This window comes from Phacochoerus africanus, chromosome 9, assembly GCF_016906955.1.
Source record: "Phacochoerus africanus isolate WHEZ1 chromosome 9, ROS_Pafr_v1, whole genome shotgun sequence".
Lineage (NCBI taxonomy): Eukaryota > Metazoa > Chordata > Mammalia > Artiodactyla > Suidae > Phacochoerus > Phacochoerus africanus.
In genome coordinates this window covers 99,639,368-99,655,062 of record NC_062552.1, presented here as the reverse complement: position 1 = coordinate 99,655,062, position 15,695 = coordinate 99,639,368, and the positions used below count along the sequence as shown (strand labels likewise).

Here is a 15,695-nt window from a genome sequence, read left to right as displayed (position 1 = left end):
GCGACGTGAGTAGACAAGTCTTTCTTGACGGACGGATATCATCTTAAATCCACTCCAGAATTATATTATCTTTTAAACACAGTGCTTTGTTAAGAAAAAAAAAAATCTGGAAAATGCGAAAAAGGAAATGCGCGGTAAAGGAAATTAACGCCCGCGGCCCCAAGCTGCCACCATGGCAACCATTCGCCCCTGCAGGCCGCTAGAGCTCCGGCGTCTCGCGTCGGTGGTTGCCGTGGCTACGCTCGCGCTGGCAGGGCCGCGGGGGGCGGGTCGAGGCGGGTCGAAGGCCGGCCCCGCCCTCCACTGCGGCAGTCAAGACTAGGCTGGCTGCGGGTGGGACCGAGGCGCAACTGTGCAGCTCCAGCCCACCTCGGCCCGCGGTCGCCAGCGTGCGGGGCTGCCGCGGCCTGCCTGCGACTGCGCCTGCGCCTCCTCTAGCCTGGCTTCCGCATCTTTCCTCCGCCTCTGCTGCCTGTGTTCTTGGTCCTTGGCGTCCTCGCCGCCCAGAGGGATACGTTTGCCCACGAAGAAGCGCTCTCGGGCTGGCCTCGCTGCCGCCGCTGTCTTTCCCTTAAGACAGTCTTTCCCTCCGGGGGCGGCACTAGTTCTTGTCTGCGGAGAAGCGGCTCCTCGCTCGTCTGAGGCGTGCTCCGCTCTGGCAACGAAAGCTTGCACCCTCCGGGAGCAGCAGCGAGTGCCTGGCGCCCAGGCTGCGAAGAGGCGGCCACGTCCCGCGATCAAGCCCAGCGGCTCCTGCTTTCGCCGCCCGCCTTTTTTCCTCGCCTCTGCGCTCCGACGCGACACCTTGCCTGTAAGTGGAGGACCCGGCCTGCGGACCCCGACCGGAGACACAAGATGGCGATGGCCATGTGACTGAGCATCCCCGAGGCTTCGTTCCGAGAACGCGGAGGCCTGGCTTTGAGGGGCAGCGAAAAGAGGAGAGCAGGACACTGGTGTCGTTTGTTAAACGTGATTGACTCCCTCGGGCATATGGGGGGAGGTGGCGGTGGGAGCGTCTGCTATTGTCTTCAGTTTTAGAGCACAGGGAGCCACAGTCTAATTGTATTTGTAGAATTGGGGCCCTTGATAGTTGGGAAAATGGCGATGACACTGCTGGAAGATTGGTGTAGGGGGATGGATGTGAACTCCCAGAGAGCCCTGCTGGTCTGGGGGATCCCTGTGAACTGTGATGAGACCGAAATCGAAGAGACCTTTCAGGCTGCTATGCCCCAGGTGCCCTATCGAGTGCTTGGGAGAATGTTCTGGAGGGAAGAGAATGCCAAAGCAGCCTTGTTAGAGCTCACTGGTGCTGTCGATTATGCTGCGATCCCCAGGGAGATGCCAGGAAAAGGAGGGGTCTGGAAAGTAGTCTTTAAGCCCCCCACTTCCGATGCTGAATTTTTAGAAAGGTTGCACCTCTTCCTAGCAAGAGAGGGGTGGACCGTGCAAGATGTTGCCCGTGTCCTTGGGTTTCAGAACCCCACTCCGGCCCCAGGCCCCGAAATGCCGGCAGAGATGCTAAACTATATTTTGGATAATGTTATTCAGCCTCTGGTTGAGTCCATATGGTACAAGAAGCTGACGTTGTTCTCGGGAAGGGACATTCCGGGGCCAGGGGAGGAGGCATTTGATCCCTGGCTGGAGCACACTAATGAGGTCATAGAGGAGTGGCAGGTGCCTGATGTAGAAAAGAGGCGGCGGTTGATGGAGAGCCTTAGAGGCCCTGCCGCTGATGTCATCCGCATCCTCAAGACCAACAACCCTGCGATTACCACCGCTGAATGCCTGAAGGCGCTGGAGCAGGTGTTTGGGAGCGTCGAGAGCTCTAGGGATGCGCAGGTGAGATTTCTGAACACATACCAGAACCCGGGAGAAAAATTATCTGCTTATGTGATTCGTCTGGAGCCTCTGCTGCAGAAGGTGGTTGAGAAGGGGGCCATAGATAAAGATAACGTGAACCAGGCCCGCCTGGAGCAGGTCATTGCCGGGGCCAATCACAGCGGAGCCATCCGAAGGCAGTTGTGGCTGACCGGGGCTGCTGAAGGGCCGGCGCCCAACCTCTTCCAGTTGCTGGTGCAGATCCGCGAGGAGGAGGCCAAGGAAGAGGAGGAGGAGGCTGAGGCCGCCCTCCTGCAGTTAGGCCTGGAGGGGCACTTCTGAGTCCCAGGAAAAGGGGCGTTAGTTCAGACCTAGATCACGGCTGCTTTCATTGTCTCTGTGATGTCTTACAGGTGTGTCTCCTGCTAGTAAAGACTAAGCGGTGTTTTTTGTTTTTGGGCGGGAGAGTCCGGCCTGGGTATTCATGTGTCATTAGCACAATCGTGCAGGGGAGCACCAGATCTGCTGCAGCGCTCGTGGGTCATGCTAGCTACAATGCCAGGGAAAGGCTTGGACGTGAGTGCTCATTGCAAGCTATCATCATGGCACCATCATCGGTTGTGAAAAATGTGGTCTCGTGACTCTTCCCATCAAGGTAATTAGATATGAAATTGCATGTTCAGATGTATAATGAGTGCAGGGCCTGGATACCAAAAGAACTGTTCAGTAAAAAATGTCAACTGTTTACTCTTAACTGTGGTGAATAGTTTTTGTGTCTACCGTAAATTGTTCCTGGTTTATATTAATGGAAAGAAATGTGAATAAGATATTATTCAGCTTTACAGTGCAGATTTCTTATTGTACATCTTTAAAGATCTAGATCAGTTTAATTGAAAAGTGTTCTGAGACTACAAAATGGGGTGTTAGAACGATACTGCGCTTACAGAGCTGTGTAAATCAAGTTTTCACTGTGTAAGATGCAGATATAAAATGCATGGGGAGGTTAATAGGAACCAGTTACAGCATCTATTCCCCCATTTCAGATCTTCGTCATTGAAGAGTAGTTTACCATGTTCATGCTGATTCTAAATGTTTTAAATTCAAAGTTATCAAATACATGTATATTAATAAAAATATTTTTTAAATTCTCTTATTTTTCTGCAACGTATAAAAATTTTCAGTGTAATTAAGCTCTGTATCTTCATTTTTTCAGGAAGATTTCCCCCAGCACTAAAAAAATCCCCCAAACCTTAATTATTTTACTTTAAGCTTTGTATCATACTATGTAAGTTTAAATTGCAGTACTTTTTAATATATTCAATTTCTGCATATTTTCTACAAATGTTAGAAGGCAAAATAGTGAGTATTAACTTATTATAAAATGTTATAACATCCTGAAATAGGGTTCAGGAAGTTATCTAGCAATGCCTTTTCCTCCCCTTTCAAATTCTTTTTCAGCTAAAAATGTTTCACAGGAATAATAACTCATTATATCTGCATAAAATTGTTTCAGTTTTTCAGCAGCCATTTTATATCGAGTTTAAAAAGGGACATATGGCTCAATAACATGTTTATTTGGTTGTAGAGAGATTCAGTGACTGAAGATGTTCATCTTTTGAAATTCTAGTAAATCCAGAAGTGATTAAAGGAACATAAGTGTTCAGTGGGGGTTTTCCCCTAGTGACAAGGCTTTAAATTTATAGTCAGCCTTTGCGACAATCGTAAAGTAAAACATTTATTTATACGGGCTAATATTGGTATATGTGCCAACAGATTTTTCTTGCACACGTGTGTCCTCACTTCCCATATCTGTACCTCCCTGTCTCCTCTCAACACACGCATCTCTACAGCTTTGACCTGCACAACAGATAATGCAGATCTTCGCATATCCCCCCCACTCCCCCCCTTCCCCGCTCATTTCCACAGGAATGGCTCTGGGTACACTTTCCTCTCCTCTCACAGTCTTATCTTCACACATTCACTCCCATCATAAACATACTCTCTCCTCCCACACACACATATACACACATTACACTCAGAGCAAAAACAAATGATGGCTTTTTTTTTCACCCAGTAAATCATGGGCGTCCTTCTATGTGTACATAGGGATGGACCTTCTTTTTATGGCTGCTGAGCTGATTGCATATTAGGAGGGACGACCATCACTTAGGATTCTTTTATTATATATAATACTGTATATAGCTACATGCACATATTTAATGCAATACCATATACACAGAAAACAATGTCAGGATTCCTGATGTTTACCTTTTGTTCTATAAAACAAAGAAAAATAATGTGCTGTTTATGATCTGAATTAAGGTTTTCTCTTTATAGGCTCAAATTTAAATCTTTATGCTTTTTAAAGGAGGACAGCAGAAGAAACAGCCTCATAGCCAAAGAATTGTGGACGAAAGAAGTAGAAACTGCACTATAGTCTCATTCTGTGACCAAAATTACATTTGACTGAATGTGTGCTGGGAAAATGTGTAATATTATTGCTACTGTTGAGTTCTTCCCGTTTCTTGTGTATCATAAAAGGACTGGCCAATGTCAGGTTACTCCAGACCACAAATCAAAGGCTTATCAGCCAGCCTTTTACCTTGTACACTCCTGGAAGTGAGGAGAGGACTAGGAATGGCCACGTGCAGTAGTAACTTGCTATCCCTGGAAGTGCCCTTTCCAGGATCCTAGTCATTTGAGATGGTGCCCAGAGAACTTCTGGGGAAGACTTAGAAACTTGAGAGAGGAGACTATCATTGTAATAAACCACTGAAAAACAAGTTTAGCATAAAGAAATGAAGGAGTTCTTGTAGTGGCTCAGTGTAAACAAATCTGACTAGTAACCATGAGGTTGTGGGTTCGATTCCTGGCCTCGCTCAGTGGCGTTGCCATGAGCTGTGGTGTAGGTCACAGACACAGCTCAGATCTTGCATTGCCGTGGTTGTGGCGTAGGCTGGCAGCTGTAGTTCTGATTTGATCCCTAGCCTGGGAACTTCCATATGCCATGAGTGCGGCCCTAAAAAAGCAAAAAAAAAGAGAAATGAGTCAATACCCCCCCCAACCCTTTTTACACACAGAAGCTGTGTGGAATGTTATCCAAAGGCTGTATTTCTTCGGAAGTGAATATCATTGGAAGTTTATGTGGTTGGTTTATATTAGCTAAAATTAATGGACATGTAACCAAAAAAGATACAAACTAATTTTTTTTATAAAATAAGTTTATTACTATTTTAAAACAAATCTGACAAAATAACACTCAGAAACTCAACATTTCTAAATAAGTTAACACAATAAGTTTAGTCATAAAGTCATGCTACAAAAATCCTGCATATAAAAGATTATTACCAAAGTATTAATAGATGTTAAAATGTTCTTCAGAATGGAGTTGGTGCTAGAAGCCAGACATTCTGGAATGATGCCCGTGATCATGACTGACAGCCTAGGAGACATAGCCGGCCATGTGTATATTCTCTACAGCTACCAACTCACCAGTCTTTCGACAGGATTGATCCCTCTAGGCAATAGCACCTCAGAGGCAGGAACCCTGCTGATCAGAGGCAAAGAACTTCCCACTCTTGTAACATTAGCCAAACTAGCCAACATCTACATTAATTTTTTAAAATCTAGATGTAGGAAAGATAACTCACAAAGTTTCTATTCTGAGTAGGAGAATTCTACCTGACACATCTGCTAGAGGGGATGACGTGATGTGGCAGACATGGAAGACGGCACCACGGACGGAAACATGGAAATCGTGACTCTGATTATGTCAAGAGACAACTACTGCTCAGGTGGGCTTAGAACGAGCAAAGATGAGGTTTGATTGGCCAATATCCACATGCAGGCTAGGTATTTCACCATCTGCCCTTTGGGAGTACTTTCCACCAACATCCAGTTCATTTTAAAGTGCAAATCTACTGAAAAATAGTTTACTCTCCCCCACCCCCTTGTTAAATTTGCTAGGTCATCATTTGGTTGGCTAGTTCCCCTGTAACTTGCCCAATATGGGAAAGTAATTAGAATTCTGTTATGACTTCTCCAAGTGTCTAGTGAAAATTTCTCTTAGGTCTGAAAAAGGTAAGATTCCGTCTAGTTTTTTCCTTTCAGTTTTCTTTCTTTGCAGTAACTGGTAAACTTTGCAATAACTTTATAAAAAGGCAAGCATAGAGATATAGATGTGGGATTTCTAAAAGTTCAGTGATTTTTTTAAAAAGCATACCCTTAATTTTTTTTATTGCACTTATTTTATAGTTTAAAAAATTTCATGCTCAAGTGAAGATAAAGGAATATGGTCAAGTTAGCTGTATGAGAAGTTCCAACTCTGCTACACTGAATCTTGTTTCATATTTAATTCTTTACAGACACATTAAGCAGCCCAAATAAAGAAAATGTGTGTCAGAGGAACTAATTTCTGGTAAAGAATAACTTTCAGTTTAGCAGTTAGTTTTCTCCCTTTACCAGTACTTATAAATGTTAAGGTCCTGGTGAACTGACAGATTGCAGTTAGACTAACGACTCATGATTGATATTCTGACACTTCTCAGTTTTTTTAAGGTAATGGTTAATTCCAGCCTTTCAAGGCCCTATACTTTTTCCTTTTAGTCCTAAGAAAAATCCAGGTGGAAGTCCTGGGTCATAAATTACCACCTTCAACTCTACTTACACATCACCAACTCTGAGAGTAAGTCAACAGTTGATTTATTTCTTACTCTTCCTTATTCTACTTCAGACCACTGGTAAGAGGTAACAGAAGAAGCATTTATTCAAGTCAAAATTCCTCTTTCTACACAGGTACCACATTTCTGTCTTACACCACCTCTATTTGTAGAACAGGTCCAGTACCCATACCAAAGTTACTGCCTAGTTATCATGACCAGACATTCTTCTGATCACATTCAAAGTCAGTGTCTACAGCAGCTACTTTCATTTATGATTACCAAATTTTACACAATATTTTTCTGTATTTTGTGATGCTACAGTCTGCAGACTTTGTGCATTATTGGATAAGGAATGAGTACGTTAAATAGACATTTAAAAGAATGATGATCCATTTTCTAAAGTACACTCAAAATGTTAGAGACAAAGCAACATCTATCATAAAGTTGGACTCTGTTGATAGTAAGAGAGAGGTAGGTTAATAATTATTGTCCTCAGATAAGCAAGAATGCTAAATAATCAAAGCTGAGATACTGCTGAAAAACATAAATTGAACCTTCCAGCCCTGAGTTTCTAATGTTATGTGAAAATTATTAAAATAAGCACTACAAAAGGAAACACTTGTGACCATTTCTTTCCATCCATGATTATTAAATACTCCATCTTCTCTTAAATAACAACTCAGGTAGCACAAGGCTGCAGAGTGAAAATAAATGGACCCTGGACAAAAGGAATGTCGCTATAAAGCACTAGTATTAACCAGGAGCGAATTTATTCCTACCCTTCTGCCCCAGAGGAGAGATGGCAATATCTGAAAACACTCCTGGTTGTCACGACTTGGGAGGAGGTTCTACTGGCATCTAATGTGTAAAAGCTAGAGGTGCTGCTACACATCCTATATGACACAGGACGGCCCCCCACTACATTATCCAGCTGAGAATATTAATAATGCCAAGGCTGAGAAACTCTGGTTTAAAGGAACAAACTCCTATTAACAGCGAACATAAAACCCTTTCAAGCCCTGACTAGGTAATAACAGCCATAAGCTTAGAGTTAAGGAACATGGGAAAGTTGAATTCCTTGGTAGACTAAAATAACATTTCCTATGAAAAATAATGTAGACTCCATTATTACAAGAGTAGAAGAAACAGAATGATCCACTAGAATGGCATAATGCTTTACAAAGGGAGCACAGAGAGAATCCATTCCAAGCAGGTCAAATAGCTAATCCGAGAAGCATAAACCAAAGGCATTTAATATCAGCTAAATTTGCAGCAATAAAGGACAATTTAAAGAATGATTCAAGAGAACATTCTGAACTTTTTCATCTACCTCATCTTCCATTTTCTAGTCAGTGGATTCTGACTTTAGTTCCAAGAAAAGGATATACAGAAGTCATTCAAATATTTGTTGAATAGAACGGAGTTATAAATTTTGTGGGAAATGGACACAGAAAAGCACCTTACACTTCTCTGAGAACTACCAGTGATTAAAAGACATTAAGAAACAAGTAGAAACAGAAAATTAGTTTCTATATACAGAATTCAGAAAAGCCAAACACCAATACTGTAAGACATTTTATAAATAAATTCAGTATGAAGTCATTCACTCTCTATTATATTCACTTCCAGAGTAACTTCTAGAAAATACATCCATACATAGCAATATGGCTTCAAGCTTACCTACTAGATGAAGTGCAAAGGACAATAAAAGAAGATCATCTTCCCTCTTGGTTAATACAAGGGACTTAAACATCACCAAGGGAACTTCTCATTGCCTATGGTTCACAAAAGAAATACCCAAAGGCTTTGAATGTATAAGACAGTAAAGATTTCTTCCTATCAGATGATAAGGAAGAGCTAAAAGCTAAAAAACTGTTAGACTTTTATTTAGCACTGATTGTCAAAGCAGTGGTCCCTTTTGATCAGAGTAACTCGGAGAAAAATCACATAATTTCTACTTAAATGATAGCTGAAAACATCTGAAAGCCAGGACTACTTATTCAAACACCTTTAAAGAACAACTCTCCCCTCTAGACTGATTTATAAAAGGAAATGGGAAAATAAGAATCAGCAGTCTCTGGTTGAGGGACGACATTAGGCACACTTTGGCAGAGGGCCTCTGACTTTTGCAGTCTATCACTGATTTGGCCATGGCCTGCTATGGACTACACATCCGGTTCCCAACTACCATACCTCACATTTTCCAAAAACCATTTTTTTCTTATAAATTCTAAGCTTGGCATCCAACTATCGCTCTGCAACTTTGAGGTTAAACCACCTGCAATGCTTTACAGAAGAGGCAATCCTCAAAATACTGCCGTTTGCCTAGGATTCCATAATGAAACATTCCTTTTCCCTCTAAAACCATTTATATAATGCATTTGAAGAGCTGTTTCAACTTAGAATTTCTCTAAAAATATAATATTAAATTTCACTTATTGAAAGATACCAAATCCAGTCTTTAAGTGCTACACCCCTATAACAACCACTTCTCCCACATGAGGGACCCAACAGACCCAAGTTATTAGGGCAAATTTTTAAAACTATGAATGGCCAATATTTCAGCTAGGAATCCAAATATAACTACTGCTTATATATATTTCTTTATATAACATATAAGAACTATAAACCAAAAAGTGTGCCTAAAATCAGGCCCACATGTGTAACAAGGCCAAAGTATTAGTTAAAGGAGTGATCATGACAGTCATTTTAACCACTGACCTGGGTCACAGAATGACTGGATGACTGTGCATAGGACTTGAGTGGCCATGCAGGTAAACACCAGCTAAATTCCAGTTGACAATGCACATACTTTTGGAACAACACATAATTAAATATAACATAGGCTATAAGGCCTCCAAGATACTCATTTTTCCATTTTTCACTATAGCTTTTCCATTGGACTTTGGAGTCTTGATTCTAGGGCTGCTGCTATATTTCTCAGAGGAACTCTTCCCAAACCAAAGGTATGACACATTTGTGCTTCAGTGTTATAAAGAGATGGACCTTTAGGAAAGACAGTCTACAGACTTAAAAGTTAAGTATATATTTTTAAATGCCTGACCTAAAAAAAACCTAAGCAAAGAATAAAGAACCACGTTTGTTCCTTTGTTGTTAAAAATGACTGGTCTATAAAGGTTTCAGTAGATGGGGCCACAGCAGTATGGAATGGAGACTGAAGACAAAAATTGAAAATTTGTAGTTTCTAAAAAGAGAACTAGGAGTTCCCACATGGCTCAGTGGTTAATGAACCCAAGTAGCATCCATGAGGACGTGGGTTTGATCCCTGGCCTCACTCAGTGGGTTAAGGATCTGGTGTTGCCATAAGCTGAGGTGCAGGTCGCAAACACGGCTCAGATCCCAAGTTGCTGTGGCCCTGGCATAGGCCAGCGGCTACAGCTCTGATTTGACCCCTAGCCTGGGAACCTCCATATGCTGCAGGTGCAGCCCTAAAAAGACAATTAAAAAAAAAAGAACTAGAATATATAAAGTTGGTGTAACTGTTTTGGGTGAGAGACACTGAATAGGTTAAGAGAAAAAAAGGTAGGAATGAGAGATTGGTTTTATCTTAAGAATCATTTGCCCCACACAGAATCTTTAAAATAGACAACTATATAAAACTTATCTATTGTTCTTATGACATTTAAATAAGTTAACACAAAGTGGAAAATGTAGTATTAGTTATCTTCTTCCTCATCTTCTTTAATTACTGGGGTACCTAAAATAAAAAAGAAAATTATTTCTGGTCATTCTCAACAGATTATTAAATTCTAAATGAAAATATTTTTCTATTAACCTGAGGAGCTCTGAGATGCTGTGAAGTATGCTGTAATAAAAATAATAACATAAAATAATCTTTTTAATTTCCAATTATCCAAAAAGCCTCTCAGGAGAATTCTCAAATGAATTAGTAAAAGTAATTATAAATATTCAGCTCCCAAATTCAGAGTTGCAAATTAAAACACCTTTAGGTACTAGGTAGAAAGATAAAGCCCTATAAACACTAAAAACTTTGTATGTAAAATATAGAGGAGTTCCCTGGTGGCTCAGTGGGTTAAGGGCCTGGTGTTGTCACTGCTGTGGTGCGGGTTCAGTCCTGGGGCCTTGAGCAGATATGACCAAAAAAACCAAACAAGCACAAAGAAATGTTCATTTTTCACAATAAAATATTCAATCCTAGTACTGTCAGAATTTGAATCTTTATGTTACTCTTCCAAATATTAAGCACTGGGAGGAAATGGTGTTGGGGGGGGATAACAAAAGCACAGAAAACAAAATACATCTGCAGGCTCTCACTGGGCCAAGAACCACCCATTTCCAAACTCTCACATTTGAAATGTGCCCACAATCTGACCCTAGTCAACTATTCAGGCAGACACCCTCCACTCCACATAAACCAGTCAACTCATAGTCTCCCAAACTTGTGCTGCAAACTCCTACTTCTGGACTCTTGGTTAACAAAGTTCCTCCACTTTGGAATGCCCTCCCCAACACCCCTTCCATCTAGGCCCTACCTTTAATTAAGAACCAACTCCAGTGCCTCTTCCTATATGATGATTCTTTATGGCAATGAGCAGAGTTTTACCTCTCTGCACTCGCCACAGCATGTTTGTGGTGGTGGGGGGAAGAGTGAATGGTTCATTGAAATATACATAAAAAGCACACAAATTATACATGTACAGATTGATAAATGCACACAAAGTGAACACATCTGGTAACTCTTAGGTGGAAAATGAAACAAGGCCTGAGAGGACAAAAAGTCAGCATAACCCAGCTGAATCCAGACTTGCAGACTCCTTATTGAACAGGCCCATGTAACGGACTGAGTTCCCTAGAATAAAGATAGCCCCAAGGCCACAGACTACATGGCTCAACAAAACGACCCCTGTCTATAAAAACCCAAGCACTACCCTGCAGGGGGAACCTGAGCCTTGCTTTCTCAAAGCTCCTGACCACTCCGTAGGTCAATAAACCCTGCTTGCAATCTCAGTGCTCCAGCCTCTGCTTCCTTCTTCCCACCGTTCTAACGTTCTTGGTGCCAACACCTGGGAGGGTTACCTGGCCCTCCTTTTCAATCCCTTGGGTCACCACGAACACTCCAGGCTTGAAGGGACAACTGAGGACACCAGCCAGAGCTACTCTCTGGGGTGTTCCAAAGGTCCCTCTAAGTCCTAGGGGCAAGTAGTTTCAGCCCAAAAGAGTAGAAGCCTGCCCTACTCATCCCCTCCAACCTCTTCTCCCTCCCCACCCTAAGAGTGCCCATGTGTGAATAGACATGTCCCAGAAACGAAGCAAGTGTGCAGTCCCAATCCGCAGTTCCATTCATATCTCTTGGTGACTTCATAAGGCATAGGCAGTCCTTTTGGCCCAGCTGGGCCAAAAGACCTAGTCGGGGGTCTATACCAACTTGCCAGTAGCTAAGGATTTCTTGCAAGGGAGACGGACGAAGCAAATATCTCCTTTCGCCCTAACCCAGGCTTCCATAACACATTTTTTCCTCACTTTCGACTGACTGAGCTCTGAAACTGCAAGCACCCACTGATGATTCCTGCCACTCCGCACCCCACGTCAGCCTCCAATTCACAACGGGTGTAAGAAAACCATCGAATCAATCACAGACAAAAGGGTAAACTCCATTCTGGCCTTACAGACCTATAGATACCACCAGATTCCTCCCCCCACCCACCACAAATCGACGCCCCTATTCAGGAAGAAGCTATAGAAAAAGAGACTTTCGCCCCTTTTCCTACTAAAAACAGGGAGGAATCTTAGGCGGAAAATGAAACAAGGCCTAAAAGGACAAAAAAAATCAGCATAACCCAGCCAAATCCAGACTTGGCGACTCCTGCTTAACGAACAGGCCCAAGTAAGGGATGAGTTCCCAAAGACAAAGAGAGCCCCAAGGCCATAGACTACAAGGCTCCAAAAAGTGACCCCTGTCTATAAAAGACCAAACACTCCCCTGCAGGGGCGGGGGCTGAATCCTGCTTGCTCAGAGCCCCTGACCCACTCTGTTGGTCAATAAAGCTGCTTGCAATCGCACAGCTCCAGCCTCCGCCTCCTTCTTCCCCACCATTCTAACAGTAACCAGCTCACAGATTAAGAAGAGAATGGTACTGGAACCACCAAACCTTCTGCAGCCCCTTTCCAGTCACTGCCCCCCCCACAAAAGGTATATTCTATCTTTTTTTTTTTTTTTGGTCTTTTCTAGGGCCGATCCTGCGGCATACGGAGGTTCCCAGGCTAGCGGTTGAATTGGAGCTGTAGCCACCGGCCTACGCCAGAGCCACAGCAACGTGGGATCCTAGCCGTATCTGCGACCTACACCACAGCTCACAATACCGCATCCTTAACCTACTGAGCAAGGCCAGGGATCGAACCCACAACCTCATGGTTCCTAGTTGGATTTGTTAACCACTGAGCCACAACAGGAACTCCACAAAAGGTATATTCTATCTTAATGTCTAACATCATACATTATTTTGCCTACTTTTTATGTGTGTAGTGAGAACTTTTAAGATCTACTCTCTTAGCAACTCTCAAGTATACAACACAATATTGTTAACTACAGTCACTATCATATGATTACTATCTTAATTGTGATGGTTTCAGAGGTATATACATATGTCAAAATATATACTTTAAATATGTGCAGCTAACTATATGTCAATTATACATCAATCAAGCTGTTAAAATGTTTTTGGGAGTTCCCGTTGTGGCACAGAGGAAATGAATCCAACTAGGAAATATGAGGTTGCAGGTTCAATCCCTGGCCTTGCTCAGTGGGCTAAGGATCCAGTGTTGCCATGAGCTGTGGTGTAGGTCGAAGACGTGGCTCTGATCCTGTGTTGTTGTGGCTGTGATGCAGGCGGCAGCTGTAGCTCCGATTCGACCCCTAGCCTGGGAACCTGGCCGCGGGTGCGGCCCTAAAAAGCAAAAAGAAAAATAAAGTTTTTGGAGTAGGAAAAGAGCTATTTAAGAGCTTTCTACGTCAATAATTCCCAACTGGAGGACAGATGAGCACATCTCTAACAGGGAGCCATACCAGAATCACCTGTAAAACCTTTTCAAACTGTCTAGACCTCCCCGACTCTTTCCTCAGGGATTCTAAAATACCCCTCCATAGAGATGCAGTCTCAACAGCTGTCATAGTAAGCTGGGGTGGATAAAAGGGGTGAGTACTGAGCTTTAGATAGAGATGGTAAGGGAGATATGGAAAGATACTGAATAGGAAGGGCACAGTGGCAGGGCATCAGGGGTGGTTAGGAGGGGAGAGGAGTTTTGTTTTGGATGTGAATATCAGTATGAGTATGGTGATGAAGATATAAGGAAAATGTACATTTGGTACATGGTTGATAAAGATGATCATCATGTAGCTGGATAATTTGTTTCTTCTAAATATTTTCCTTTCTCCTCCTTCAGTCAGGTAGGCTAGTCAGCTCTGTGCATCATTGCTTCGAGGGTAGTGTGGAAAAGCAGAAACAGACCATCAGACTTACTGGCCTTTGTCTTTGAAAAGCCCAAGAAGATCACTGGGAAGACAGAGTTTGTGAGAAGATGTAGAATGACAAGGAAAAGAAGGAGGGGATAGTGAGACAGTCTAAGGAGGGGGATCTCCTTAGACTAGAAAGATATTTTCCCGGGCTGGCAGAAAAGAAGGAAGTCTGTGGTTCTACAACAGTCAGAATCCCAGCCGGGCTTCCAGATAGCCACTGGGAGAAGGAAAGACCCAGAGAGGTTTGTGACTATTATCTTTTCCAGTTTGTTTTTTTATTTTTGTTTTGTTTTGCTTTTTAGGGCCATACCCACAACATAGGGGAAGTTCCCAGCTAGGGGTCAAATTGGGCTGTAGCTTCCAGCCTACACCACAGCCACAGCAACACAGGATCTGAGCCACGTCTGTGACCTACATCACAGCTCACAGCAACATCGGATCCTTAACCCACTGAGCGGGGCCAGGGATCGAACCCACATCCTTATGGATATTAGTCTGATTAGATTCTGCTGCTGCACCACAATGGGAACTCCTATCATTTCTAGTTTTTAGATCACAAATAAAAGTGTTTGGTAAGGTTAATTAACTATCACAATGACAAAAAAGCTATTAAGTTATAGAACTGAGACTTGAAGCCAGTCAGTCAGGGATCTCTCCTGACACTGACACATATCTTAGATATTGAGAAACTAAAATTATGGGGAGAGAGAGAACACTAAAATTTTGATGCAACTGTGAAAAAGCAACTGCTCACCATTCATGTCTAATTATTTTGCAAAATAATATCTTTGGGACTTGAGAATAAGCCTAGGTTTCTTACAAGCTTTTGGTTTAGGGGTAATCTTATACCAGTCTAAATATTCTAGAAGTTTTTCATTTCACCTTGGCCCAAACCTGGACCATAAAATTCTATGGGAGTTCCCATTGTGGCTCAGTGGGTTAAGAACCTGACATAGTATCTGTGAGGATGCAGTTCGATCCCTGGCCTCATTCAGTGGGTTAAGGATCTGGCGTTGCTGCAAGCTGCAGTGTGGGCTGCAATGACGCTCAGATCTGGCATTGCTGTGGCTGTGGTGTAGCCCTTAGCTGCAGCTCTGACTCGATATCTAGCCTGGGAACTTCCATATGCCACAGGTGCAGCCCTAAAGAGAAAAAAAAAATTCCTATAGACATAAATGGCCTTGTAGATGAGAGATAACCTATCATTTTCTTTAGTTTTGTTCCTTTTCATGATTCTATTCTAAAAAATTAAATTCTTATACCCAGATAACATTTGCAAGCTGGCCCAGAATCACTTACCATCTAGCTTTTTCAGTTTGGGCACTCTCTTGGTTGCCTCTTCAATCCAGTTCCCCTCAGCAGAATGTTTCTCTTCCAAGGGATTGCCTACAAACACCAGGTCTTCTAGGCAGGGCAGTTCTGCCAGCTTCACAAACTCAGCTATAAGTACAAAGAATATATTCCATATATGGCAGTTCCATTCCAACTTTGACTATTATGATTTTGGGGGTGAACTCCAATATTACTAGCCCTCAGCTTGCAACTATTCAGAACAATTGTTGTTTAAGATTTTGAAGGAAGAGAAGTTATACCATATAAAGTCATTCTCTGAAGACATTATGAAAAGGGAGGAAAAGGGAGACATACCTCTTCTACCTTTATGCTAGTCTAAGGATGGGATAAGAAGAGGAAATGAGGTTCAGAATAAACAAATCAGTTGC

At 42.6% G+C, this 15,695-nt stretch overlaps 2 protein-coding genes across 2 annotated transcripts in view; one reads left to right on the top strand and one right to left on the bottom strand.

The window, feature by feature from the left end:
* The first annotated feature begins 308 nt into the window (after nt 1-308).
* PNMA1 (PNMA family member 1) lies at nt 309-2,572 on the top strand. Its single transcript, XM_047796768.1, has one exon. The coding sequence runs from the start codon at nt 1,099-1,101 to the stop codon at nt 2,158-2,160; it is 1,062 nt and encodes a 353-aa protein (XP_047652724.1). The 5' UTR covers nt 309-1,098; the 3' UTR covers nt 2,161-2,572.
* A 7,352-nt stretch (nt 2,573-9,924) lies between these two features.
* Nucleotides 9,925-15,695, bottom strand: part of DNAL1 (dynein axonemal light chain 1) — a 43,815-nt gene continuing 38,044 nt past the window's right edge. The window contains exons 7-8 of the mRNA XM_047796780.1: nt 15,274-15,414; nt 9,925-10,197 (exon numbers count right to left, since the gene is read on the bottom strand). Of these exons, the coding sequence (XP_047652736.1) occupies nt 10,157-10,197; nt 15,274-15,414 (182 nt within the window). The 3' untranslated portion in view covers nt 9,925-10,156. The remainder of the gene's footprint in view (nt 10,198-15,273; nt 15,415-15,695) is intronic.

Bases quoted from the DNA above. Each gene is read 5' to 3' on its own strand.
- PNMA1 (XM_047796768.1), top strand. From the start codon at position 1,099: ATGGCGATGACACTGCTGGAAGATTGGTGTAGGGGGATGGATGTGAAC.